This window comes from Phytophthora ramorum (genome assembly GCF_020800215.1).
Source record: "Phytophthora ramorum isolate Pr-102 chromosome Unknown Phyram_PR-102_s0020, whole genome shotgun sequence".
NCBI classification, from domain to species: Eukaryota; Oomycota; class Peronosporomycetes; order Peronosporales; family Peronosporaceae; genus Phytophthora; species Phytophthora ramorum.
Genome location: NW_027150666.1, coordinates 119,371 through 146,552, shown reverse-complemented (window position 1 = coordinate 146,552; position 27,182 = coordinate 119,371). Strand labels below are relative to the sequence as shown.

Sequence of the window (27,182 nt, the reverse complement as noted above, 5' to 3'; positions counted from 1 at the left end):
GTACCGTCAATCTGTATAAGTTTTACGAAGCTTCTTGGATGGTTTGAGCTCTCCTTGACTGAAATGCGATGAACCAGACTGGGTGAAACTAGTTATCCTCGAATAGACTTTCTATTATAGCTAATAGACACAAAGCTCATGCATGGCATGGTGTGTGCTGCGATAGATGACAAACTCGAGGGGATATGGGCGGCGGCGAGTTCTAGCTTCCCTCGTGCCCGCAAAATCTCGCAGTGCTTCGAATGATATACCACTGGTACGGAACTCACCTGTGGTAAGTTAACCAATGTGGTCAATGCTGACAATTTATCATCTACCGGCAGACCGACTACGACGCACCAAGCGTGCTAGAACTGCAGCGGAATCAAACGCCAGAGAACACGAGTACCCTCTCACTTGTACAGAATGTACATCGCGTACAAATTCGACCAAAGCAAGATGTTTCTCAAGCACTGGATAGAGATATTCGCCATGTGCAGGAGCAGTGGCTTTCGCATGAGCAAGAGCGATTCGACATTCAGCTACGGACGATGTGTTCACCCAGTCAAGCCCAGGATTCTCGTCCAACCAGCAGTCTCCAAACCAAGCCAGTAGCAACCTACCAACCATCTCTTCGACAACTGGACCACGTCGAGCGGTTGCTTCACACGTACGCAAGCCTACCTACCCATGGTATCACGTGGACTCAACCTCACACAGTCTCTACGATCTCCTACGTGTAGAGCTGGCGACAGTTTGTCGACCTCTCTCGAGGCACAGGACTACCTGGTCGCGACGCAATGTTACGCTATGGTAAGTGCCCATTGTCTGCCGCGAACGTGCCGTCTTCTAACCAGTTTCTAACCATCCCCATCGATCGCAGGCTCTGGAGCAGCTCGCGGCCATGGCCAAGTCGCTCCAACCCCGCCATGCAAAGCAATAACCACGCGAAAAACACACTCATCCGCCCCCTTCTCTATCGCGTTCGTTTACATCTTCCCCTCGACGGTGTGTCACCCCTACAACACTTTCCATTGTATCTCTCTCACCCTCTTCAAGGTTTCTGTCCTCCGTCCCCACCGCTTTGCATTCCTCCGTGTCGATATCCTCGTCAGTCTCCAATCGACACCCAAGCAGACAAGTCCCTTAACCCAGTCCAATGGTGCGCTTCGCCGCCCTCTCCTCGCTGCAAAAGCGCGTCAACCGCGTGCTCGTCGTCGGGTCCCTCGAGACGCTCCAGACCCAAGGCGCGGCCGACAGCTTCTTGCAGCAGACGCTGGTCAAGGCCTCCGCCACGTTCGCAGGTGCCAACCCGCAGCTGCTGCAGCACGCGCTGCACACGCTGCGGCCCAGCGCAGACAGCGGCGCCACGTCCGAGCTGCTACTGAGTCGCGAGTCGAGCGTCGACGCGTTGCCCGTGACGCTGCACGCGCTGCCGACGCAGGTCTCGCGTTCCAACAGCTTCGCGCGGCCGCACGCCATCGCGTCCTTCGTCAAGAGCCACAGCCAGTTGGTGACCAAGAGAGACCAGCAAGAGCAGGACGACGTGGTGCTCGTGGTGCGCATGCTACCAGGGCACAGCGACACGTGGTTCGCGGCCGGTGCAGCCGTGGCGCGCGCGGCTCCGCTGTACGAGCACAAGCTGCTGCGAACGAACGGTCTGCCCGTAACGGAGACCAAACCGGACAAGCTCGAGGTGGTGTACCAAACGCCGCTCTCGAGTGACGAGACGACGCTCGTGCAGCACACGGCCGACGCCATCCAACGGGCTACGAGATTCGTGGACGCCCCGCCTAATGAACTGTACTCGGACGCGTAAGGGCATCATCTTCGACACAGGAGGTTTGTTCGTTAAGACGGCCAGCTTTGTGTGGGCGTTGCGACGGTCGGTCTTGGCGAGATTCGAGCCGGCGTCTCAAGTCAACAACACAACGGACAGCCCATCACTGCTCTGCGTGGCGGAGAAGTCGATGGGCCCGAGCCCCCGCGTGTGGATGACGTGCTTTTCATGTACTGAGGCAAGTGATGATCAACATGGACGCGGAAGGACACCTGGTGCTGGCTGACGGCGTGGCCCACGCCCCCAAGGTGACCGTGTGTAGATGGCACCGCATCTGTGCCATCTACACGAGCGACGGAGAGCTTGAGACCCTGGTTGCCAAGGCTGGGAAAGTGTCGGGCGAACGGGTGCATCCGATGCCGTACGCGCCCGAGCTCCACCGCCTCGAGTTCAAGAGCACGGTGGCGGACATGAAGAACGCGGTCAAGAACCGCGCCAATGGACAGGTGTCGTGTGCCGGGTATTTCATTGTCAAACACCGTTGAGGGTTCGTCGCCGACTAGTTTACAAGGAACTGTAAGACGGAGGAGGCGATCAAACTTGGATGTTTCAGTCTAGCTACGAACTTTGCCAATTTGGTCTAGTGAAAGCCTTATTGACTCGAAGGAGCCAAGTGGTCAAACAGCTCCTGGTACATCTCGTTGCTAGCTGTTGCACGATGACGGATGGCATCTCTCATCTCGGCCACAGAGGGAGTGCCACGGATCCGTTTGGAGACCACCTTGTACTCATCCAAAACCCACTTCTCGAACTCATCCGTTAGGGTTCTGCGAAGGTACTGCATCTTCTCGACGAGGGTCGTAATGCTTTCAGGGACACGTTCCTGCACAAGTTTATCACGGTAGAGCTCCAGCATTTGCCGTAGTACCACGTCTTGGGGATTGGCCTTGGAAGCTATCAGATTTTGGATAGCACGGCCCTGGTCAGTGATTTTCGTTTCCAACTTCCAGATTGTAGTCTGCTGCGCATCGTTGGTTTGGCGCAGTTCATCGATGGTTTGGCGCAGTTCATCGATGGTTTGGCGCAGTTCATCGATGGTTTGGCGCAGTTCATCGATGGTTTTCTGCTGCGCATCGTTGGTTTGGCGCAGTTCATCGTTGGTTTTCTGCTGCGCATCGTTGGTTTTCTGCAGCGCGAGGTTCGCTGTTTTGAGAGCCTTGATCTCGGTTCCCTGGCTGGCCAGGTCGCTTCGAAACTGCTTCATCGCTCTCATTATCTCTGCCATACCCGTGGCTTGTTGCGTTGGTGGAGGCACCACTTCTTCTTCGACTACCGTGGGGGGGGCTGATAGTTTTTGTATCTGCTCGAGGAGTTTTGCTCTACCGCTGTTGGCACCTTCTCGAACCGGTATTATGACCTGCGGCAAGAGGAGGTCCTTGGAGACTGCTTCTTCACGCCATTCCCTCACGCGCGTCTCGCTGGACGCCACGGTCGGGTTTAGCACCATCGAGCCCCATTCGAGATCTACCACATGGACACCTCCGCGCTCTGCTTCTTGCGCAACTTGGTTCCGAAAGTACGCTGAACGCACAAGGTCACTGACCATCGGGTTACCATGCACGGACACGGGCTGCAGGTGAGGATCAGCAAAAGAGAATCCGACGCAGTTCCCGTCGTACTAGACGCCCACCGCCTCGCACTTGGCGCGCATGCTGTCGTGCTTTGCTCGCTGCTTGCTCTTGTACTTTTGCTGAAGCCTTTTACGAGACGTGTCGGCGCTCATGCTTGGACGGAAGTGGTAGGTTTTCTCAGTGAACGAATATGAGGTTGTTTCCCCCAGCGAGACAGCCGGCATTTGACAAAGGGCAAGTGACTACGTTAAGGGTTCAAAGTGGTAAATTATTATAATTATTGATTGGGAGTGACTGCGATGTTCTCTGTTCTACCGCGATTGAAGGCCACCGACATATTTCTGGGTACTTAAGTATTGGATCCGGTGTTGGTAATGTGGTTGCTCAGGTGGCACTGGAGACTCAAGTAGCAGCGTGCACACGTGAGCCGACCTTCTTGTCAGACAGCAGCTGCTCCATCCAGTTGAAGTCTGGTGGGTGCATTACCACATGCCGCAACCACGCACAACCTGTGTCGATCTTCAGGTGTATCATTCAGACCCATCCCAGGACCACCGACGGACACTGAGTCGTCTGGGTCTGCAAGTCCCTGGCGCTTTCGTCGTTTCTTTCGGACCTTCGAGTGGCACGGGGAATCAAACTTGTGCCGCTTGTGCTCAATACGTTTCTGATAGCTGTACTCGCTCGTATCCTCGACGATCGTGATGGAAATCGGGCCAGTATAAAGCTTCCCACCAGGAGGAATTTCCTGCTGCAGGACTACTTCGGCTTGGGTCTGCTTACGGTTGTACCAGTACCCGACCGTGAGAAAAGGCATTCCAGGCTCTACAATCCATGATGTCAGAAACGCCTTCGTGAGGTCCTGGCCAGAAGCGCCTGCGATTGTTTTCACCGTCTTTAGAAACGATAAGGTCGTCAGAGGCTCAGACGGAGCTGAGTCCCCGGAAGGCTTTCCAGCTGCACCAGCATTAACACTTTCACCACCAGTATCACCTCCATCATCATCACCATCACGTCCGCCACTCTTCTTGTCGTCGTTAGCCTTGCTTGCCTCTTCATCTTTGTTTCCATCACCATTAGGCGCAGATGCATCGCCACCTCCACTCGTGCCGTTAGTTGCTCCTGCTCCCCCACCAGATACAGCACGCTGAATAGCGATGCTTAAGTGCTTTGGGCCCACGCGCTGCTCAATCATGTGGAGCACAAGCGGGGCCTTCACCTCGAGCAACGTCAGCGACAGCGGATCATATTCAGAATACACGTCCACTTCGGATGAGTGTAACGCAGGAGACTGCTGGTCGGTCGTAAGCTCAATGGTTGTCAGTGCATCCATCGCTAACTGGATGCGATATCCATACTCCTCCTCGTCGTAAATCGAGCGAACGTACGTGTTCACCAGGTGGCCAATGACACCAATCAGCACCCAGGCATCCTTAGTGCTCTGAATTCCAACTGCGCCGCCAATCCAGCTACCAACAAGCGCCTTCACCTGTGCCAAGTGCGACGGCAGTTCACGATCAATAATCCGAGGTCCGTGCAGCAGATTCTGGTCCAAGACAGCTCCTCCTGCAATGTACTGCAGCTGGTCCGGCAGGTCCTCCACAAACACCTGCTGGTACGTCTTAAACGGGTACGAAGCTCCCAGCGCTCGCTCAAAATACGTCATCGTTGACGCCAACTTGGACGTGCAGTGCACAAGATCTTCAAAACATTCTGGCAGTGCAAAGTGCGTCATCCGGGGCATCTCGGGCGGCACGTACAATCTGAAAGGTCCCACTGCAAACCCAATGGACGAGCAGTTCGTCTTGGGGTTCACCACGTAGCGGAACGTGCGCCACTGCACTCCGTCCGCATCCACCTCTGGATTCAGCACCTGCTGCACCATTTGGCCACTGCACACGGCCACACACCAGTCCGGCACCGTCAACTCAATGCGGAACGTGCAGGCGTCCCTCAAAGTGTCTCTGCAGGGCATCCAGGAGCGAGCTCCGTCACAGAGACCGCCAAAAGGTCCACAATAAGTGTACATATGGGGACTTCTCTTGGGTTGGTACAGTTCATCTGGCAGCACAAACCTCAAACCGCCACCGGGCTCGTCAATGTCGTACTCGACCCTCACTACTACAGCTTTGTAGCCCGTGGAGCTCTTGGGGAGACGGTCCAGGTCCCAGGCGTCCAGTACCAACTTTTGTTCTTTGTGAGTACCCACTTCTGTCTCTTCGTCGTGTTCGTCCTCGTCCTGGGGGTCGCTTAAGTTGCTCGAGTCCTCGGCGTCCTCCTCGTCCTCCTGGAACGTCACGTCCCTCGGGACTTCCACGATGAGTTCCCCCTCTTTAGACGCGACGATGGCGCCTCGGTAGAAGAGGTCAAACGTGGCCAGGTCCCGGTAGCTCTCGTCCACGACCTCGCCCAAGAAGTTAAGCTGCTCGAAATTGGCCTGTACTCCATCAATGTGCACCGTACGCACGCGCAACTGCCGAGCATGCAGCCGCAACACGCGCAATTCAGCGGCCCTGGGCGCCAGCACCACCTCGGCCACGCCTGTCACGTGGCGCCGCATGACGTCCACCTGGAGCGCCACGCGCTGCTGCACGTACTCGAAGTCACCGATCATGATGACAGGGACGACTTCGCGGCTGAATAGGAAGTGACGGATTAAAAGGCGGAAGGCGAGTGTGGCCCACATAAGAAACATTAAGTTGCGCAGATGCTGCACTATTCTAGATGCAACGTACCAACAAGTTGAAGTCGCCTTGGCCAGTAGGTTACGTAGTATGTAGTGTTGGCCACGCGGCTGCATCGCCTGTCCAAGTTGCACCGGTTCATTTGCATCGACCTGGGAAAGCAGCACTGCCACTGCAACGCTTAGAAGCGCTGCCTGCAGACGCGTTGGACACGTATTTGTGCACGCTGTGCCAGCATTCCAGCAACCATTTAGTTTCAAGTTTGGAGTCGATGCAATGCGTCGTCGCTTTCTGCTTCGTATCGCATGGCAACTGCCGCTCCCAGTCCTTCGTCCGTGCAAATTGGTGCCAGCACAGCGAGTTGGTGTGCGAGAGCTGGAAGAGATCCTGCATTGGGAAATCAAACACGGAGTGTCGTTCCACCACGTCAACCACCTCGACGTATACTTGACTGTTCAATTCTCGAGCTGCGCACTGGTGTCGATGTCCATTTCAGCAGTGCTGTATTTTGTATGTGCTCACTTGACAGTACCGTCAATCTGTATAAGTTTTACGAAGCTTCTTGGATGGTTTGAGCTCTCCTTGACTGAAATGCGATGAACCAGACTGGGTGAAACTAGTTATCCTCGAATAGACTTTCTATTATAGCTAATAGACACAAAGCTCATGCATGGCATGGTGTGTGCTGCGATAGATGACAAACTCGAGGGGATATGGGCGGCGGCGAGTTCTAGCTTCCCTCGTGCCCGCAAAATCTCGCAGTGCTTCGAATGATATACCACTGGTACGGAACTCACCTGTGGTAAGTTAACCAATGTGGTCAATGCTGACAATTTATCATCTACCGGCAGACCGACTACGACGCACCAAGCGTGCTAGAACTGCAGCGGAATCAAACGCCAGAGAACACGAGTACCCTCTCACTTGTACAGAATGTACATCGCGTACAAATTCGACCAAAGCAAGATGTTTCTCAAGCACTGGATAGAGATATTCGCCATGTGCAGGAGCAGTGGCTTTCGCATGAGCAAGAGCGATTCGACATTCAGCTACGGACGATGTGTTCACCCAGTCAAGCCCAGGATTCTCGTCCAACCAGCAATCTCCAAACCAAGCCAGTAGCAACCTACCAGTCATCTCTTCGACAACTGGACCACGTCGAGCGGTTGCTTCACACGTACGCAAGCCTACCTACCCATGGTATCACGTGGACTCAACCTCACACAGTCTCTACGATCTCCTACGTGTAGAGCTGGCGACAGTTTGTCGACCTCTCTCGAGGCACAGGACTACCTGGTCGCGACGCAATGTTACGCTATGGTAAGTGCCCATTGTCTGCCGCGAACGTGCCGTCTTCTAACCAGTTTCTAACCATCCCCATCGATCGCAGGCTCTGGAGCAGCTCGCGGCCATGGCCAAGTCGCTCCAACCCCGCCATGCAAAGCAATAACCACGCGAAAAACACACTCATCCGCCCCCTTCTCTATCGCGTTCGTTTACATCTTCCCTCGACGGTGTGTCACCCCTACAACACTTTCCATTGTATCTCTCTCACCCTCTTCAAGGTTTCTGTCCTCCGTCCCCACCGCTTTGCATTCCTCCGTGTCGATATCCTCGTCAGTCTCCAATCGACACCCAAGCAGACAAGTCCCTTAACCCAGTCCAATGGTGCGCTTCGCCGCCCTCTCCTCGCTGCAAAAGCGCGTCAACCGCGTGCTCGTCGTCGGGTCCCTCGAGACGCTCCAGACCCAAGGCGCGGCCGACAGCTTCTTGCAGCAGACGCTGGTCAAGGCCTCCGCCACGTTCGCAGGTGCCAACCCGCAGCTGCTGCAGCACGCGCTGCACACGCTGCGGCCCAGCGCAGACAGCGGCGCCACGTCCGAGCTGCTACTGAGTCGCGAGTCGAGCGTCGACGCGTTGCCCGTGACGCTGCACGCGCTGCCGACGCAGGTCTCGCGTTCCAACAGCTTCGCGCGGCCGCACGCCATCGCGTCCTTCGTCAAGAGCCACAGCCAGTTGGTGACCAAGAGAGACCAGCAAGAGCAGGACGACGTGGTGCTCGTGGTGCGCATGCTACCAGGGCACAGCGACACGTGGTTCGCGGCCGGTGCAGCCGTGGCGCGCGCGGCTCCGCTGTACGAGCACAAGCTGCTGCGAACGAACGGTCTGCCCGTAACGGAGACCAAACCGGACAAGCTCGAGGTGGTGTACCAAACGCCGCTCTCGAGTGACGAGACGACGCTCGTGCAGCACACGGCCGACGCCATCCAACGGGCTACGAGATTCGTGGACGCCCCGCCTAATGAACTGTACTCGGACGCGTAAGGGCATCATCTTCGACACAGGAGGTTTGTTCGTTAAGACGGCCAGCTTTGTGTGGGCGTTGCGACGGTCGGTCTTGGCGAGATTCGAGCCGGCGTCTCAAGTCAACAACACAACGGACAGCCCATCACTGCATGTGGTGCTCTGCGTGGCGGAGAAGTCGATGGGCCCGAGCCCCCGCGTGTGGATGACGTGCTTTTCATGTACTGAGGCAAGTGATGATCAACATGGACGCGGAAGGACACCTGGTGCTGGCTGACGGCGTGGCCCACGCCCCCAAGGTGACCGTGTGTAGATGGCACCGCATCTGTGCCATCTACACGAGCGACGGAGAGCTTGAGACCCTGGTTGCCAAGGCTGGGAAAGTGTCGGGCGAACGGGTGCATCCGATGCCGTACGCGCCCGAGCTCCACCGCCTCGAGTTCAAGAGCACGGTGGCGGACATGAAGAACGCGGTCAAGAACCGCGCCAATGGACAGGTGTCGTGTGCCGGGTATTTCATTGTCAAACACCGTTGAGGGTTCGTCGCCGACTAGTTTACAAGGAACTGTAAGACGGAGGAGGCGATCAAACTTGGATGTTTCAGTCTAGCTACGAACTTTGCCAATTTGGTCTAATGAAAGCCTTATTGACTCAAGAAGCCAAGGCTTCCACGTGGTCAAACAGCTCCTGGTACATCTCGTTGCTAGCTGTTGCACGATGACGGATGGCATCTCTCATCTCGGCCACAGAGGGAGTGCCACGGATCCGTTTGGAGACCACCTTGTACTCATCCAAAACCCACTTCTCGAACTCATCCGTTAGGGTTCTGCGAAGGTACTGCATCTTCTCGACGAGGGTCGTAATGCTTTCAGGGACACGTTCCTGCACAAGTTTATCACGGTAGAGCTCCAGCATTTGCCGTAGTACCACGTCTTGGGGATTGGCCTTGGAAGCTATCAGATTTTGGATAGCACGGCCCTGGTCAGTGATTTTCGTTTCCAACTTCCAGATTGTAGTCTGCTGCGCATCGTTGGTTTGGCGCAGTTCATCGATGGTTTGGCGCAGTTCATCGATGGTTTGGCGCAGTTCATCGATGGTTTGGCGCAGTTCATCGATGGTTTTCTGCTGCGCATCGTTGGTTTGGCGCAGTTCATCGTTGGTTTTCTGCTGCGCATCGTTGGTTTTCTGCAGCGCGAGGTTCGCTGTTTTGAGAGCCTTGATCTCGGTTCCCTGGCTGGCCAGGTCGCTTCGAAACTGCTTCATCGCTCTCATTATCTCTGCCATACCCGTGGCTTGTTGCGTTGGTGGAGGCACCACTTCTTCTTCGACTACCGTGGGGGGGGCTGATAGTTTTTGTATCTGCTCGAGGAGTTTTGCTCTACCGCTGTTGGCACCTTCTCGAACCGGTATTATGACCTGCGGCAAGAGGAGGTCCTTGGAGACTGCTTCTTCACGCCATTCCCTCACGCGCGTCTCGCTGGACGCCACGGTCGGGTTTAGCACCATCGAGCCCCATTCGAGATCTACCACATGGACACCTCCGCGCTCTGCTTCTTGCGCAACTTGGTTCCGAAAGTACGCTGAACGCACAAGGTCACTGACCATCGGGTTACCATGCACGGACACGGGCTGCAGGTGAGGATCAGCAAAAGAGAATCCGACGCAGTTCCCGTCGTACTAGACGCCCACCGCCTCGCACTTGGCGCGCATGCTGTCGTGCTTTGCTCGCTGCTTGCTCTTGTACTTTTGCTGAAGCCTTTTACGAGACGTGTCGGCGCTCATGCTTGGACGGAAGTGGTAGGTTTTCTCAGTGAACGAATATGAGGTTGTTTCCCCCAGCGAGACAGCCGGCATTTGACAAAGGGCAAGTGACTACGTTAAGGGTTCAAAGTGGTAAATTATTATAATTATTGATTGGGAGTGACTGCGATGTTCTCTGTTCTACCGCGATTGAAGGCCACCGACATATTTCTGGGTACTTAAGTATTGGATCCGGTGTTGGTAATGTGGTTGCTCAGGTGGCACTGGAGACTCAAGTAGCAGCGTGCACACGTGAGCCGACCTTCTTGTCAGACAGCAGCTGCTCCATCCAGTTGAAGTCTGGTGGGTGCATTACCACATGCCGCAACCACGCACAACCTGTGTCGATCTTCAGGTGTATCATTCAGACCCATCCCAGGACCACCGACGGACACTGAGTCGTCTGGGTCTGCAAGTCCCTGGCGCTTTCGTCGTTTCTTTCGGACCTTCGAGTGGCACGGGGAATCAAACTTGTGCCGCTTGTGCTCAATACGTTTCTGATAGCTGTACTCGCTCGTATCCTCGACGATCGTGATGGAAATCGGGCCAGTATAAAGCTTCCCACCAGGAGGAATTTCCTGCTGCAGGACTACTTCGGCTTGGGTCTGCTTACGGTTGTACCAGTACCCGACCGTGAGAAAAGGCATTCCAGGCTCTACAATCCATGATGTCAGAAACGCCTTCGTGAGGTCCTGGCCAGAAGCGCCTGCGATTGTTTTCACCGTCTTTAGAAACGATAAGGTCGTCAGAGGCTCAGACGGAGCTGAGTCCCCGGAAGGCTTTCCAGCTGCACCAGCATTAACACTTTCACCACCAGTATCACCTCCATCATCATCACCATCACGTCCGCCACTCTTCTTGTCGTCGTTAGCCTTGCTTGCCTCTTCATCTTTGTTTCCATCACCATTAGGCGCAGATGCATCGCCACCTCCACTCGTGCCGTTAGTTGCTCCTGCTCCCCCACCAGATACAGCACGCTGGATAGCGATGCTTAAGTGCTTTGGGCCCACGCGCTGCTCAATCATGTGGAGCACAAGCGGGGCCTTCACCTCGAGCAACGTCAGCGTCAGCGGATCATATTCAGAATACACGTCCACTTCGGATGAGTGTAACGCAGGAGACTGCTGGTCGGTCGTAAGCTCAATGGTTGTCAGTGCATCCATCGCTAACTGGATGCGATATCCATACTCCTCCTCGTCGTAAATCGAGCGAACGTACGTGTTCACCAGGTGGCCAATGACACCAATCAGCACCCAGGCATCCTTAGTGCTCTGAATTCCAACTGCGCCGCCAATCCAGCTACCAACAAGCGCCTTCACCTGTGCCAAGTGCGACGGCAGTTCACGATCAATAATCCGAGGTCCGTGCAGCAGATTCTGGTCCAAGACAGCTCCTCCTGCAATGTACTGCAGCTGGTCCGGCAGGTCCTCCACAAACACCTGCTGGTACGTCTTAAACGGGTACGAAGCTCCCAGCGCTCGCTCAAAATACGTCATCGTTGACGCCAACTTGGACGTGCAGTGCACAAGATCTTCAAAACATTCTGGCAGTGCAAAGTGCGTCATCCGGGGCATCTCGGGCGGCACGTACAATCTGAAAGGTCCCACTGCAAACCCAATGGACGAGCAGTTCGTCTTGGGGTTCACCACGTAGCGGAACGTGCGCCACTGCACTCCGTCCGCATCCACCTCTGGATTCAGCACCTGCTGCACCATTTGGCCACTGCACACGGCCACACACCAGTCCGGCACCGTCAACTCAATGCGGAACGTGCAGGCGTCCCTCAAAGTGTCTCTGCAGGGCATCCAGGAGCGAGCTCCGTCACAGAGACCGCCAAAAGGTCCACAATAAGTGTACATATGGGGACTTCTCTTGGGTTGGTACAGTTCATCTGGCAGCACAAACCTCAAACCGCCACTGGGCTCGTCAATGTCGTACTCGACCCTCACTACTACAGCTTTGTAGCCCGTGGAGCTCTTGGGGAGACGGTCCAGGTCCCAGGCGTCCAGTACCAACTTTTGTTCTTTGTGAGTACCCACTTCTGTCTCTTCGTCGTGTTCGTCCTCGTCCTGGGGGTCGCTTAAGTTGCTCGAGTCCTCGGCGTCCTCCTCGTCCTCCTGGAACGTCACGTCCCTCGGGACTTCCACGATGAGTTCCCCCTCTTTAGACGCGACGATGGCGCCTCGGTAGAAGAGGTCAAACGTGGCCAGGTCCCGGTAGCTCTCGTCCACGACCTCGCCCAAGAAGTTCAGTTGCTCGAAATTGGCCTGTACTCCATCAATGTGCACCGTACGCACGCGCAACTGCCGAGCATGAAGCCGCAACACGCGCAATTCAGCGGCCCTGGGCGCCAGCACCACCTCGGCCACGCCTGTCACGTGGCGCCGCATGACGTCCACCTGGAGCGCCACGCGCTGCTGCACGTACTCGAAGTCACCGATCATGATGACAGGGACGACTTCGCGGCTGAATAGGAAGTGACGGATTAAAAGGCGGAAGGCGAGTGTGGCCCACATAAGAAACATTAAGTTGCGCAGATGCTGCACTATTCTAGATGCAACGTACCAACAAGTTGAAGTCGCCTTGGCCAGTAGGTTACGTAGTATGTAGTGTTGGCCACGCGGCTGCATCGCCTGTCCAAGTTGCACCGGTTCATTTGCATCGACCTGGGAAAGCAGCACTGCCACTGCAACGCTTAGAAGCGCTGCCTGCAGACGCGTTGGACACGTATTTGTGCACGCTGTGCCAGCATTCCAGCAACCATTTAGTTTCAAGTTTGGAGTCGATGCAATGCGTCGTCGCTTTCTGCTTCGTATCGCATGGCAACTGCCGCTCCCAGTCCTTCGTCCGTGCAAATTGGTGCCAGCACAGCGAGTTGGTGTGCGAGAGCTGGAAGAGATCCTGCATTGGGAAATCAAACACGGAGTGTCGTTCCACCACGTCAACCACCTCGACGTATACTTGACTGTTCAATTCTCGAGCTGCGCACTGGTGTCGATGTCCATTTCAGCAGTGCTGTATTTTGTATGTGCTCACTTGACAGTACCGTCAATCTGTATAAGTTTTACGAAGCTTCTTGGATGGTTTGAGCTCTCCTTGACTGAAATGCGATGAACCAGACTGGGTGAAACTAGTTATCCTCGAATAGACTTTCTATTATAGCTAATAGACACAAAGCTCATGCATGGCATGGTGTGTGCTGCGATAGATGACAAACTCGAGGGGATATGGGCGGCGGCGAGTTCTAGCTTCCCTCGTGCCCGCAAAATCTCGCAGTGCTTCGAATGATATACCACTGGTACGGAACTCACCTGTGGTAAGTTAACCAATGTGGTCAATGCTGACAATTTATCATCTACCGGCAGACCGACTACGACGCACCAAGCGTGCTAGAACTGCAGCGGAATCAAACGCCAGAGAACACGAGTACCCTCTCACTTGTACAGAATGTACATCGCGTACAAATTCGACCAAAGCAAGATGTTTCTCAAGCACTGGATAGAGATATTCGCCATGTGCAGGAGCAGTGGCTTTCGCATGAGCAAGAGCGATTCGACATTCAGCTACGGACGATGTGTTCACCCAGTCAAGCCCAGGATTCTCGTCCAACCAGCAATCTCCAAACCAAGCCAGTAGCAACCTACCAGTCATCTCTTCGACAACTGGACCACGTCGAGCGGTTGCTTCACACGTACGCAAGCCTACCTACCCATGGTATCACGTGGACTCAACCTCACACAGTCTCTACGATCTCCTACGTGTAGAGCTGGCGACAGTTTGTCGACCTCTCTCGAGGCACAGGACTACCTGGTCGCGACGCAATGTTACGCTATGGTAAGTGCCCATTGTCTGCCGCGAACGTGCCGTCTTCTAACCAGTTTCTAACCATCCCCATCGATCGCAGGCTCTGGAGCAGCTCGCGGCCATGGCCAAGTCGCTCCAACCCCGCCATGCAAAGCAATAACCACGCGAAAAACACACTCATCCGCCCCCTTCTCTATCGCGTTCGTTTACATCTTCCCCTCGACGGTGTGTCACCCCTACAACACTTTCCATTGTATCTCTCTCACCCTCTTCAAGGTTTCTGTCCTCCGTCCCCACCGCTTTGCATTCCTCCGTGTCGATATCCTCGTCAGTCTCCAATCGACACCCAAGCAGACAAGTCCCTTAACCCAGTCCAATGGTGCGCTTCGCCGCCCTCTCCTCGCTGCAAAAGCGCGTCAACCGCGTGCTCGTCGTCGGGTCCCTCGAGACGCTCCAGACCCAAGGCGCGGCCGACAGCTTCTTGCAGCAGACGCTGGTCAAGGCCTCCGCCACGTTCGCAGGTGCCAACCCGCAGCTGCTGCAGCACGCGCTGCACACGCTGCGGCCCAGCGCAGACAGCGGCGCCACGTCCGAGCTGCTACTGAGTCGCGAGTCGAGCGTCGACGCGTTGCCCGTGACGCTGCACGCGCTGCCGACGCAGGTCTCGCGTTCCAACAGCTTCGCGCGGCCGCACGCCATCGCGTCCTTCGTCAAGAGCCACAGCCAGTTGGTGACCAAGAGAGACCAGCAAGAGCAGGACGACGTGGTGCTCGTGGTGCGCATGCTACCAGGGCACAGCGACACGTGGTTCGCGGCCGGTGCAGCCGTGGCGCGCGCGGCTCCGCTGTACGAGCACAAGCTGCTGCGAACGAACGGTCTGCCCGTAACGGAGACCAAACCGGACAAGCTCGAGGTGGTGTACCAAACGCCGCTCTCGAGTGACGAGACGACGCTCGTGCAGCACACGGCCGACGCCATCCAACGGGCTACGAGATTCGTGGACGCCCCGCCTAATGAACTGTACTCGGACGCGTAAGGGCATCATCTTCGACACAGGAGGTTTGTTCGTTAAGACGGCCAGCTTTGTGTGGGCGTTGCGACGGTCGGTCTTGGCGAGATTCGAGCCGGCGTCTCAAGTCAACAACACAACGGACAGCCCATCACTGCATGTGGTGCTCTGCGTGGCGGAGAAGTCGATGGGCCCGAGCCCCCGCGTGTGGATGACGTGCTTTTCATGTACTGAGGCAAGTGATGATCAACATGGACGCGGGAGGACACCTGGTGCTGGCTGACGGCGTGGCCCACGCCCCCAAGGTGACCGTGTGTAGATGGCACCGCATCTGTGCCATCTACACGAGCGACGGAGAGCTTGAGACCCTGGTTGCCAAGGCTGGGAAAGTGTCGGGCGAACGGGTGCATCCGATGCCGTACGCGCCCGAGCTCCACCGCCTCGAGTTCAAGAGCACGGTGGCGGACATGAAGAACGCGGACATGAACCGCGCCAATGGACAGGTGTCGTGTGCCGGGTATTTCATTGTCAAACACCGTTGAGGGTTCGTCGCCGACTAGTTTACAAGGAACTGTAAGACGGAGGAGGCGATCAAACTTGGATGTTTCAGTCTAGCTACGAACTTTGCCAATTTGGTCTAGTGAAAGCCTTATTGACTCAAGAAGCCAAGGCTTCCACGTGGTCAAACAGCTCCTGGTACATCTCGTTGCTAGCTGTTTCACGATGACGGATGGCATCTCTCATCTCGGCCACAGAGGGAGTGCCACGGATCCGTTTGGAGACCACCTTGTACTCATCCAAAACCCACTTCTCGAACTCATCCGTTAGGGTTCTGCGAAGGTACTGCATCTTCTCGACGAGGGTCGTAATGCTTTCAGGGACACGTTCCTGCACAAGTTTATCACGGTAGAGCTCCAGCATTTGCCGTAGTACCACGTCTTGGGAATTGGCCTTGGAAGCTATCAGATTTTGGATAGCACGGCCCTGGTCAGTGATTTTCGTTTCCAACTTCCAGATTGTAGTCTGCAGTTCATCGTTGGCTTGGCGCAGTTCATCGTTGGTTTTCTGCTGCGCATCGTTGGTTTTCTGCTGCGCATCGATGGTTTGGCGCAGTTCATCGATGGTTTGGCGCAGTTCATCGTTGGTTTTCTGCTGCGCATCGTTGGTTTTCTGCTGCGCATCGTTGGTTTTCTGCAGCGCGAGGTTCGCTGTTTTGAGAGCCTTGATCTCGGTTCCCTGGCTGGCCAGGTCGCTTCGAAACTGCTTCATCGCTCTCATTATCTCTGCCATACCCGTGGCTTGTTGCGTTGGTGGAGGCACCACTTCTTCTTCGACTACCGTGGGGGGGGCTGATAGTTTTTGTATCTGCTCGAGGAGTTTTGCTCTACCGCTGTTGGCACCTTCTCGAACCGGTATTATGACCTGCGGCAAGAGGAGGTCCTTGGAGACTGCTTCTTCACGCCATTCCCTCACGCGCGTCTCGCTGGACGCCACGGTCGGGTTTAGCACCATCGAGCCCCATTCGAGATCTACCACATGGACACCTCCGCGCTCTGCTTCTTGCGCAACTTGGTTCCGAAAGTACGCTGAACGCACAAGGTCACTGACCATCGGGTTACCATGCACGGACACGGGCTGCAGGTGAGGATCAGCAAAAGAGAATCCGACGCAGTTCCCGTCGTACTGGACGCCCACCGCCTCGCACTTGGCGCGCATGCTGTCGTGCTTTGCTCGCTGCTTGCTCTTGTACTTTTGCTGAAGCCTTTTACGAGACGTGTCGGCGCTCATGCTTGGACGGAAGTGGTAGGTTTTCTCAGTGAACGAATATGAGGTTGTTTCCCCCAGCGAGACAGCCGGCATTTGACAAAGGGCAAGTGACTACGTTAAGGGTTCAAAGTGGTAAATTATTATAATTATTGATTGGGAGTGACTGCGATGTTCTCTGTTCTACCGCGATTGAAGGCCACCGACATATTTCTGGGTACTTAAGTATTGGATCCGGTGTTGGTAATGTGGTTGCTCAGGTGGCACTGGAGACTCAAGTAGCAGCGTGCACACGTGAGCCGACCTTCTTGTCAGACAGCAGCTGCTCCATCCAGTTGAAGTCTGGTGGGTGCATTACCACATGCCGCAACCACGCACAACCTGTGTCGATCTTCAGGTGTATCATTCAGACCCATCCCAGGACCACCGACGGACACTGAGTCGTCTGGGTCTGCAAGTCCCTGGCGCTTTCGTCGTTTCTTTCGGACCTTCGAGTGGCACGGGGAATCAAACTTGTGCCGCTTGTGCTCAATACGTTTCTGATAGCTGTACTCGCTCGTATCCTCGACGATCGTGATGGAAATCGGGCCAGTATAAAGCTTCCCACCAGGAGGAATTTCCTGCTGCAGGACTACTTCGGCTTGGGTCTGCTTACGGTTGTACCAGTACCCGACCGTGAGAAAAGGCATTCCAGGCTCTACAATCCATGATGTCAGAAACGCCTTCGTGAGGTCCTGGCCAGAAGCGCCTGCGATTGTTTTCACCGTCTTTAGAAACGATAAGGTCGTCAGAGGCTCAGACGGAGCTGAGTCCCCGGAAGGCTTTCCAGCTGCACCAGCATTAACACTTTCACCACCAGTATCACCTCCATCATCATCACCATCACGTCCGCCACTCTTCTTGTCGTCGTTAGCCTTGCTTGCCTCTTCATCTTTGTTTCCATCACCATTAGGCGCAGATGCATCGCCACCTCCACTCGTGCCGTTAGTTGCTCCTGCTCCCCCACCAGATACAGCACGCTGGATAGCGATGCTTAAGTGCTTTGGGCCCACGCGCTGCTCAATCATGTGGAGCACAAGCGGGGCCTTCACCTCGAGCAACGTCAGCGACAGCGGATCATATTCAGAATACACGTCCACTTCGGATGAGTGTAACGCAGGAGACTGCTGGTCGGTCGTAAGCTCAATGGTTGTCAGTGCATCCATCGCTAACTGGATGCGATATCCATACTCCTCCTCGTCGTAAATCGAGCGAACGTACGTGTTCACCAGGTGGCCAATGACACCAATCAGCACCCAGGCATCCTTAGTGCTCTGAATTCCAACTGCGCCGCCAATCCAGCTACCAACAAGCGCCTTCACCTGTGCCAAGTGCGACGGCAGTTCACGATCAATAATCCGAGGTCCGTGCAGCAGATTCTGGTCCAAGACAGCTCCTCCTGCAATGTACTGCAGCTGGTCCGGCAGGTCCTCCACAAACACCTGCTGGTACGTCTTAAACGGGTACGAAGCTCCCAGCGCTCGCTCAAAATACGTCATCGTTGACGCCAACTTGGACGTGCAGTGCACAAGATCTTCAAAACATTCTGGCAGTGCAAAGTGCGTCATCCGGGGCATCTCGGGCGGCACGTACAATCTGAAAGGTCCCACTGCAAACCCAATGGACGAGCAGTTCGTCTTGGGGTTCACCACGTAGCGGAACGTGCGCCACTGCACTCCGTCCGCATCCACCTCTGGATTCAGCACCTGCTGCACCATTTGGCCACTGCACACGGCCACACACCAGTCCGGCACCGTCAACTCAATGCGGAACGTGCAGGCGTCCCTCAAAGTGTCTCTGCAGGGCATCCAGGAGCGAGCTCCGTCACAGAGACCGCCAAAAGGTCCACAATAAGTGTACATATGGGGACTTCTCTTGGGTTGGTACAGTTCATCTGGCAGCACAAACCTCAAACCGCCACTGGGCTCGTCAATGTCGTACTCGACCCTCACTACTACAGCTTTGTAGCCCGTGGAGCTCTTGGGGAGACGGTCCAGGTCCCAGGCGTCCAGTACCAACTTTTGTTCTTTGTGAGTACCCACTTCTGTCTCTTCGTCGTGTTCGTCCTCGTCCTGGGGGTCGCTTAAGTTGCTCGAGTCCTCGGCGTCCTCCTCGTCCTCCTGGAACGTCACGTCCCTCGGGACTTCCACGATGAGTTCCCCCTCTTTAGACGCGACGATGGCGCCTCGGTAGAAGAGGTCAAACGTGGCCAGGTCCCGGTAGCTCTCGTCCACGACCTCGCCCAAGAAGTTCAGTTGCTCGAAATTGGCCTGTACTCCATCAATGTGCACCGTACGCACGCGCAACTGCCGAGCATGCAGCCGCAACACGCGCAATTCAGCGGCCCTGGGCGCCAGCACCACCTCGGCCACGCCTGTCACGTGGCGCCGCATGACGTCCACCTGGAGCGCCACGCGCTGCTGCACGTACTCGAAGTCACCGATCATGATGACAGGGACGACTTCGCGGCTGAATAGGAAGTGACGGATTAAAAGGCGGAAGGCGAGTGTGGCCCACATAAGAAACATTAAGTTGCGCAGATGCTGCACTATTCTAGATGCAACGTACCAACAAGTTGAAGTCGCCTTGGCCAGTAGGTTACGTAGTATGTAGTGTTGGCCACGCGGCTGCATCGCCTGTCCAAGTTGCACCGGTTCATTTGCATCGACCTGGGAAAGCAGCACTGCCACTGCAACGCTTAGAAGCGCTGCCTGCAGACGCGTTGGACACGTATTTGTGCACGCTGTGCCAGCATTCCAGCAACAATTTAGTTTCAAGTTTGGAGTCGATGCAATGCGTCGTCGCTTTCTGCTTCGTATCGCATGGCAACTGCCGCTCCCAGTCCTTCGTCCGTGCAAATCGGTGCCAGCACAGCGAGTTGGTGTGCGAGAGCTGGAAGAGATCCTGCATTGGGAAATCAGACACGGAGTGTCGTTCCACCACGTCAACCACCTCGACGTATACTTGACTGTTCAATTCTCGAGCTGCGCACTGGTGTCGATGTCCATTTCAGCAGTGCTGTATTTTGTATGTGCTCACTTGACAGTACCGTCAATCTGTATAAGTTTTACGAAGCTTCTTGGATGGTTTGAGCTCTCCTTGACTGAAATGCGATGAACCAGACTGGGTGAAACTAGTTATCCTCGAATAGACTTTCTATTATAGCTAATAGACACAAAGCTCATGCATGGCATGGTGTGTGCTGCGATAGATGACAAACTCGAGGGGATATGGGCGGCGGCGAGTTCTAGCTTCCCTCGTGCCCGCAAAATCTCGCAGTGCTTCGAATGATATACCACTGGTACGGAACTCACCTGTGGTAAGTTAACCAATGTGGTCAATGCTGACAATTTATCATCTACCGGCAGACCGACTACGATGCACCAAGCGTGCTAGAACTGCAGCGGAATCAAACGCCAGAGAACACGAGTACCCTCTCACTTGTACAGAATGTACATCGCGTACAAATTCGACCAAAGCAAGATGTTTCTCAAGCACTGGATAGAGATATTCGCCATGTGCAGGAGCAGTGGCTTTCGCATGAGCAAGAGCGATTCGACATTCAGCTACGGACGATGTGTTCACCCAGTCAAGCCCAGGATTCTCGTCCAACCAGCAATCTCCAAACCAAGCCAGTAGCAACCTACCAGTCATCTCTTCGACAACTGGACCACGTCGAGCGGTTGCTTCACACGTACGCAAGCCTACCTACCCATGGTATCACGTGGACTCAACCTCACACAGTCTCTACGATCTCCTACGTGTAGAGCTGGCGACAGTTTGTCGACCTCTCTCGAGGCACAGGACTACCTGGTCGCGACGCAATGTTACGCTATGGTACATGCCCATTGTCTGCCGCGAACGTGCCGTCTTCTAACCAGTTTCTAACCATCCCCATCGATCGCAGGCTCTGGAGCAGCTCGCGGCCATGGTCAAGTCGCTCCAACCCCGCCATGCAAAGCAATAACCACGCGAAAAACACACTCATCCGCCCCCTTCTCTATCGCGTTCGTTTACATCTTCCCCTCGACGGTGTGTCACCCCTACAACACTTTCCATTGTATCTCTCTCACCCTCTTCAAGGTTTCTGTCCTCCGTCCCCACCGCTTTGCATTCCTCCGTGTCGATATCCTCGTCAGTCTCCAATCGACACCCAAGCAGACAAGTCCCTTAACCCAGTCCAATGGTGCGCTTCGCCGCCCTCTCCTCGCTGCAAAAGCGCGTCAACCGCGTGCTCGTCGTCGGGTCCCTCGAGACGCTCCAGACCCAAGGCGCGGCCGACAGCTTCTTGCAGCAGACGCTGGTCAAGGCCTCCGCCACGTTCGCAGGTGCCAACCCGCAGCTGCTGCAGCACGCGCTGGACACGCTGCGGCCCAGCGCAGACAGCGGCGCCACGTCCGAGCTGCTACTGAGTCGCGAGTCGAGCGTCGACGCGTTGCCCGTGACGCTGCACGCGCTGCCGACGCAGGTCTCGCGTTCCAACAGCTTCGCGCGGCCGCACGCCATCGCGTCCTTCGTCAAGAGCCACAGCCAGTTGGTGACCAAGAGAGACCAGCAAGAGCAGGACGACGTGGTGCTCGTGGTGCGCATGCTACCAGGGCACAGCGACACGTGGTTCGCGGCCGGTGCAGCCGTGGCGCGTGCGGCTCCGCTGTACGAGCACAAGCTGCTGCGAACCAACGGTCTGCCCGTAACGGAGACCAAACCGGACAAACTCGAGGTGGTGTACCAAACGCCGCTCTCGAGTGACGAGACGACGCTCGTGCAGCACACGGCCGACGCCATCCAACGGGCTACGAGATTCGTGGACGCCCCGCCTAATGAACTGTACTCGGACGCGTAAGGGCATCATCTTCGACACAGGAGGTTTGTTCGTTAAGACGGCCAGCTTTGTGTGGGCGTTGCGACGGTCGGTCTTGGCGAGATTCGAGCCGGCGTCTCAAGTCAACAACACAACGGACAGCCCATCACTGCATGTGGTGCTCTGCGTGGCGGAGAAGTCGATGGGCCCGAGCCCCCGCGTGTGGATGACGTGCTTTTCATGTACTGAGGCAAGTGATGATCAACATGGACGCGGAAGGACACCTGGTGCTGGCTGACGGCGTGGCCCACGCCCCCAAGGTGACCGTGTGTAGATGGCACCGCATCTGTGCCATCTACACGAGCGACGGAGAGCTTGAGACCCTGGTTGCCAAGGCTGGGAAAGTGTCGGGCGAACGGGTGCATCCGATGCCGTACGCGCCCGAGCTCCACCGCCTCGAGTTCAAGAGCACGGTGGCGGACATGAAGAACGCGGTCAAGAACCGCGCCAATGGACAGGTGTCGTGTGCCGGGTATTTCATTGTCAAACACCGTTGAGGGTTCGTCGCCGACTAGTTTACAAGGAACTGTAAGACGGAGGAGGCGATCAAACTTGGATGTTTCAGTCTAGCTACGAACTTTGCCAATTTGGTCTAATGAAAGCCTTATTGACTCAAGAAGCCAAGGCTTCCACGTGGTCAAACAGCTCCTGGTACATCTCGTTGCTAGCTGTTGCACGATGACGGATGGCATCTCTCATCTCGGCCACAGAGGGAGTGCCACGGATCCGTTTGGAGACCACCTTGTACTCATCCAAAACCCACTTCTCGAACTCATCCGTTAGGGTTCTGCGAAGGTACTGCATCTTCTCGACGAGGGTCGTAATGCTTTCAGGGACACGTTCCTGCACAAGTTTATCACGGTAGAGCTCCAGCATTTGCCGTAGTACCACGTCTTGGGGATTGGCCTTGGAAGCTATCAGATTTTGGATAGCACGGCCCTGGTCAGTGATTTTCGTTTCCAACTTCCAGATTGTAGTCTGCAGTTCATCGATGGCTTTCTGCTGCGCATCGATGGTTTGGCGCAGTTCATCGATGGCTTTCTGCTGCGCATCGATGGTTTGGCGCAGTTCATCGATGGTTTTCTGCTGCGCATCGATGGTTTTCTGCTGCGCGAGGTTCGCTGTTTTGAGAGCCTTGATCTCGGTTCCCTGGCTGGCCAGGTCGCTTCGAAACTGCTTCATCGCTCTCATTATCTCTGCCATACCCGTGGCTTGTTGCGTTGGTGGAGGCACCACTTCTTCTTCGACTACCGTGGGGGGGGCTGATAGTTTTTGTATCTGCTCGAGGAGTTTTGCTCTACCGCTGTTGGCACCTTCTCGAACCGGTATTATGACCTGCGGCAAGAGGAGGTCCTTGGAGACTGCTTCTTCACGCCATTCCCTCACGCGCGTCTCGCTGGACGCCACGGTCGGGTTTAGCACCATCGAGCCCCATTCGAGATCTACCACATGGACACCTCCGCGCTCTGCTTCTTGCGCAACTTGGTTCCGAAAGTACGCTGAACGCACAAGGTCACTGACCATCGGGTTACCATGCACGGACACGGGCTGCAGGTGAGGATCAGCAAAAGAGAATCCGACGCAGTTCCCGTCGTACTAGACGCCCACCGCCTCGCACTTGGCGCGCATGCTGTCGTGCTTTGCTCGCTGCTTGCTCTTGTACTTTTGCTGAAGCCTTTTACGAGACGTGTCGGCGCTCATGCTTGGACGGAAGTGGTAGGTTTTCTCAGTGAACGAATATGAGGTTGTTTCCCCCAGCGAGACAGCCGGCATTTGACAAAGGGCAAGTGACTACGTTAAGGGTTCAAAGTGGTAAATTATTATAATTATTGATTGGGAGTGACTGCGATGTTCTCTGTTCTACCGCGATTGAAGGCCACCGACATATTTCTGGGTACTTAAGTATTGGATCCGGTGTTGGTAATGTGGTTGCTCAGGTGGCACTGGAGACTCAAGTAGCAGCGTGCACACGTGAGCCGACCTTCTTGTCAGACAGCAGCTGCTCCATCCAGTTGAAGTCTGGTGGGTGCATTACCACATGCCGCAACCACGCACAACCTGTGTCGATCTTCAGGTGTATCATTCAGACCCATCCCAGGACCACCGACGGACACTGAGTCGTCTGGGTCTGCAAGTCCCTGGCGCTTTCGTCGTTTCTTTCGGACCTTCGAGTGGCACGGGGAATCAAACTTGTGCCGCTTGTGCTCAATACGTTTCTGATAGCTGTACTCGCTCGTATCCTCGACGATCGTGATGGAAATCGGGCCAGTATAAAGCTTCCCACCAGGAGGAATTTCCTGCTGCAGGACTACTTCGGCTTGGGTCTGCTTACGGTTGTACCAGTACCCGACCGTGAGAAAAGGCATTCCAGGCTCTACAATCCATGATGTCAGAAACGCCTTCGTGAGGTCCTGGCCAGAAGCGCCTGCGATTGTTTTCACCGTCTTTAGAAACGATAAGGTCGTCAGAGGCTCAGACGGAGCTGAGTCCCCGGAAGGCTTTCCAGCTGCACCAGCATTAACACTTTCACCACCAGTATCACCTCCATCATCATCACCATCACGTCCGCCACTCTTCTTGTCGTCGTTAGCCTTGCTTGCCTCTTCATCTTTGTTTCCATCACCATTAGGCGCAGATGCATCGCCACCTCCACTCGTGCCGTTAGTTGCTCCTGCTCCCCCACCAGATACAGCACGCTGGATAGCGATGCTTAAGTGCTTTGGGCCCACGCGCTGCTCAATCATGTGGAGCACAAGCGGGGCCTTCACCTCGAGCAACGTCAGCGACAGCGGATCATATTCAGAATACACGTCCACTTCGGATGAGTGTAACGCAGGAGACTGCTGGTCGGTCGTAAGCTCAATGGTTGTCAGTGCATCCATCGCTAACTGGATGCGATATCCATACTCCTCCTCGTCGTAAATCGAGCGAACGTACGTGTTCACCAGGTGGCCAATGACACCAATCAGCACCCAGGCATCCTTAGTGCTCTGAATTCCAACTGCGCCGCCAATCCAGCTACCAACAAGCGCCTTCACCTGTGCCAAGTGCGACGGCAGTTCACGATCAATAATCCGAGGTCCGTGCAGCAGATTCTGGTCCAAGACAGCTCCTCCTGCAATGTACTGCAGCTGGTCCGGCAGGTCCTCCACAAACACCTGCTGGTACGTCTTAAACGGGTACGAAGCTCCCAGCGCTCGCTCAAAATACGTCATCGTTGACGCCAACTTGGACGTGCAGTGCACAAGATCTTCAAAACATTCTGGCAGTGCAAAGTGCGTCATCCGGGGCATCTCGGGCGGCACGTACAATCTGAAAGGTCCCACTGCAAACCCAATGGACGAGCAGTTCGTCTTGGGGTTCACCACGTAGCGGAACGTGCGCCACTGCACTCCGTCCGCATCCACCTCTGGATTCAGCACCTGCTGCACCATTTGGCCACTGCACACGGCCACACACCAGTCCGGCACCGTCAACTCAATGCGGAACGTGCAGGCGTCCCTCAAAGTGTCTCTGCAGGGCATCCAGGAGCGAGCTCCGTCACAGAGACCGCCAAAAGGTCCACAATAAGTGTACATATGGGGACTTCTCTTGGGTTGGTACAGTTCATCTGGCAGCACAAACCTCAAACCGCCACTGGGCTCGTCAATGTCGTACTCGACCCTCACTACTACAGCTTTGTAGCCCGTGGAGCTCTTGGGGAGACGGTCCAGGTCCCAGGCGTCCAGTACCAACTTTTGTTCTTTGTGAGTACCCACTTCTGTCTCTTCGTCGTGTTCGTCCTCGTCCTGGGGGTCGCTTAAGTTGCTCGAGTCCTCGGCGTCCTCCTCGTCCTCCTGGAACGTCACGTCCCTCGGGACTTCCACGATGAGTTCCCCCTCTTTAGACGCGACGATGGCGCCTCGGTAGAAGAGGTCAAACGTGGCCAGGTCCCGGTAGCTCTCGTCCACGACCTCGCCCAAGAAGTTAAGTTGCTCGAAATTGGCCTGTACTCCATCAATGTGCACCGTACGCACGCGCAACTGCCGAGCATGCAGCCGCAACACGCGCAATTCAGCGGCCCTGGGCGCCAGCACCACCTCGGCCACGCCTGTCACGTGGCGCCGCATGACGTCCACCTGGAGCGCCACGCGCTGCTGCACGTACTCGAAGTCACCGATCATGATGACAGGGACGACTTCGCGGCTGAATAGGAAGTGACGGATTAAAAGGCGGAAGGCGAGTGTGGCCCACATAAGAAACATTAAGTTGCGCAGATGCTGCACTATTCTAGATGCAACGTACCAACAAGTTGAAGTCGCCTTGGCCAGTAGGTTACGTAGTATGTAGTGTTGGCCACGCGGCTGCATCGCCTGTCCAAGTTGCACCGGTTCATTTGCATCGACCTGGGAAAGCAGCACTGCCACTGCAACGCTTAGAAGCGCTGCCTGCAGACGCGTTGGACACGTATTTGTGCACGCTGTGCCAGCATTCCAGCAACAATTTAGTTTCAAGTTTGGAGTCGATGCAATGCGTCGTCGCTTTCTGCTTCGTATCGCATGGCAACTGCCGCTCCCAGTCCTTCGTCCGTGCAAATCGGTGCCAGCACAGCGAGTTGGTGTGCGAGAGCTGGAAGAGATCCTGCATTGGGAAATCAGACACGGAGTGTCGTTCCACCACGTCAACCACCTCGACGTATACTTGACTGTTCAATTCTCGAGCTGCGCACTGGTGTCGATGTCCATTTCAGCAGTGCTGTATTTTGTATGTGCTCACTTGACAGTACCGTCAATCTGTGTAAGTTTTACGAAGCTTCTTGGATGGTTTGAGCTCTCCTTGACTGAAATGCGATGAACCAGACTGGGTGAAACTAGTTATCCTCGAATAGACTTTCTATTATAGCTAATAGACACAAAGCTCATGCATGGCATGGTGTGTGCTGCGATAGATGACAAACTCGAGGGGATATGGGCGGCGGCGAGTTCTAGCTTCCCTCGTGCCCGCAAAATCTCGCAGTGCTTCGAATGATATACCACTGGTACGGAACTCACCTGTGGTAAGTTAACCAATGTGGTCAATGCTGACAATTTATCATCTACCGGCAGACCGACTACGACGCACCAAGCGTGCTAGAACTGCAGCGGAATCAAACGCCAGAGAACACGAGTACCCTCTCACTTGTACAGAATGTACATCGCGTACAAATTCGACCAAAGCAAGATGTTTCTCAAGCACTGGATAGAGATATTCGCCATGTGCAGGAGCAGTGGCTTTCGCATGAGCAAGAGCGATTCGACATTCAGCTACGGACGATGTGTTCACCCAGTCAAGCCCAGGATTCTCGTCCAACCAGCAATCTCCAAACCAAGCCAGTAGCAACCTACCAGTCATCTCTTCGACAACTGGACCACGTCGAGCGGTTGCTTCACACGTACGCAAGCCTACCTACCCATGGTATCACGTGGACTCAACCTCACACAGTCTCTACGATCTCCTACGTGTAGAGCTGGCGACAGTTTGTCGACCTCTCTCGAGGCACAGGACTACC

The 27,182-nt window shown here is 55.3% G+C and overlaps 8 protein-coding genes across 8 annotated transcripts; 4 read left to right on the top strand and 4 right to left on the bottom strand.

Annotated features, from left to right (window-relative positions):
• Positions 1-2,004: 2,004 nt before the first annotated feature.
• KRP23_14104 (putative aminopeptidase NPEPL1) lies at positions 2,005-2,304 on the top strand (the record flags this gene model as incomplete). The annotated part of the gene is made up of 1 exon (XM_067884895.1): positions 2,005-2,304. The coding sequence occupies one exon, from the start codon at positions 2,005-2,007 to the stop codon at positions 2,302-2,304; it is 300 nt and encodes a 99-aa protein (XP_067737658.1).
• A 107-nt stretch (positions 2,305-2,411) lies between these two features.
• KRP23_14103 (uncharacterized protein) lies at positions 2,412-2,675 on the bottom strand (the record flags this gene model as incomplete). Its single annotated transcript, XM_067884894.1, has 1 exon — positions 2,412-2,675. One exon carries the CDS (start codon positions 2,673-2,675, stop codon positions 2,412-2,414), a length of 264 nt encoding a protein of 87 aa, XP_067737657.1.
• Positions 2,676-8,614: 5,939 nt separating this feature from the next.
• KRP23_14102 (putative aminopeptidase NPEPL1) lies at positions 8,615-8,914 on the top strand (the record flags this gene model as incomplete). Its single annotated transcript, XM_067884893.1, has 1 exon — positions 8,615-8,914. One exon carries the CDS (start codon positions 8,615-8,617, stop codon positions 8,912-8,914), a length of 300 nt encoding a protein of 99 aa, XP_067737656.1.
• Positions 8,915-9,029: 115 nt separating this feature from the next.
• KRP23_14101 (uncharacterized protein) lies at positions 9,030-9,293 on the bottom strand (the record flags this gene model as incomplete). The annotated part of the gene is made up of 1 exon (XM_067884892.1): positions 9,030-9,293. The coding sequence occupies one exon, from the start codon at positions 9,291-9,293 to the stop codon at positions 9,030-9,032; it is 264 nt and encodes an 87-aa protein (XP_067737655.1).
• A 5,940-nt stretch (positions 9,294-15,233) lies between these two features.
• Positions 15,234-15,533, top strand: KRP23_14100 (putative aminopeptidase NPEPL1; the record flags this gene model as incomplete). The annotated part of the gene is made up of 1 exon (XM_067884890.1): positions 15,234-15,533. The coding sequence occupies one exon, from the start codon at positions 15,234-15,236 to the stop codon at positions 15,531-15,533; it is 300 nt and encodes a 99-aa protein (XP_067737654.1).
• Positions 15,534-15,648: 115 nt separating this feature from the next.
• KRP23_14099 (uncharacterized protein) lies at positions 15,649-15,912 on the bottom strand (the record flags this gene model as incomplete). The annotated part of the gene is made up of 1 exon (XM_067884889.1): positions 15,649-15,912. The coding sequence occupies one exon, from the start codon at positions 15,910-15,912 to the stop codon at positions 15,649-15,651; it is 264 nt and encodes an 87-aa protein (XP_067737653.1).
• A 5,940-nt stretch (positions 15,913-21,852) lies between these two features.
• On the top strand, positions 21,853-22,152 carry KRP23_14098 (putative aminopeptidase NPEPL1; the record flags this gene model as incomplete). Its single annotated transcript, XM_067884888.1, has 1 exon — positions 21,853-22,152. One exon carries the CDS (start codon positions 21,853-21,855, stop codon positions 22,150-22,152), a length of 300 nt encoding a protein of 99 aa, XP_067737652.1.
• Positions 22,153-22,267: 115 nt separating this feature from the next.
• On the bottom strand, positions 22,268-22,531 carry KRP23_14097 (uncharacterized protein; the record flags this gene model as incomplete). Its single annotated transcript, XM_067884887.1, has 1 exon — positions 22,268-22,531. One exon carries the CDS (start codon positions 22,529-22,531, stop codon positions 22,268-22,270), a length of 264 nt encoding a protein of 87 aa, XP_067737651.1.
• Positions 22,532-27,182: the final 4,651 nt, after the last annotated feature.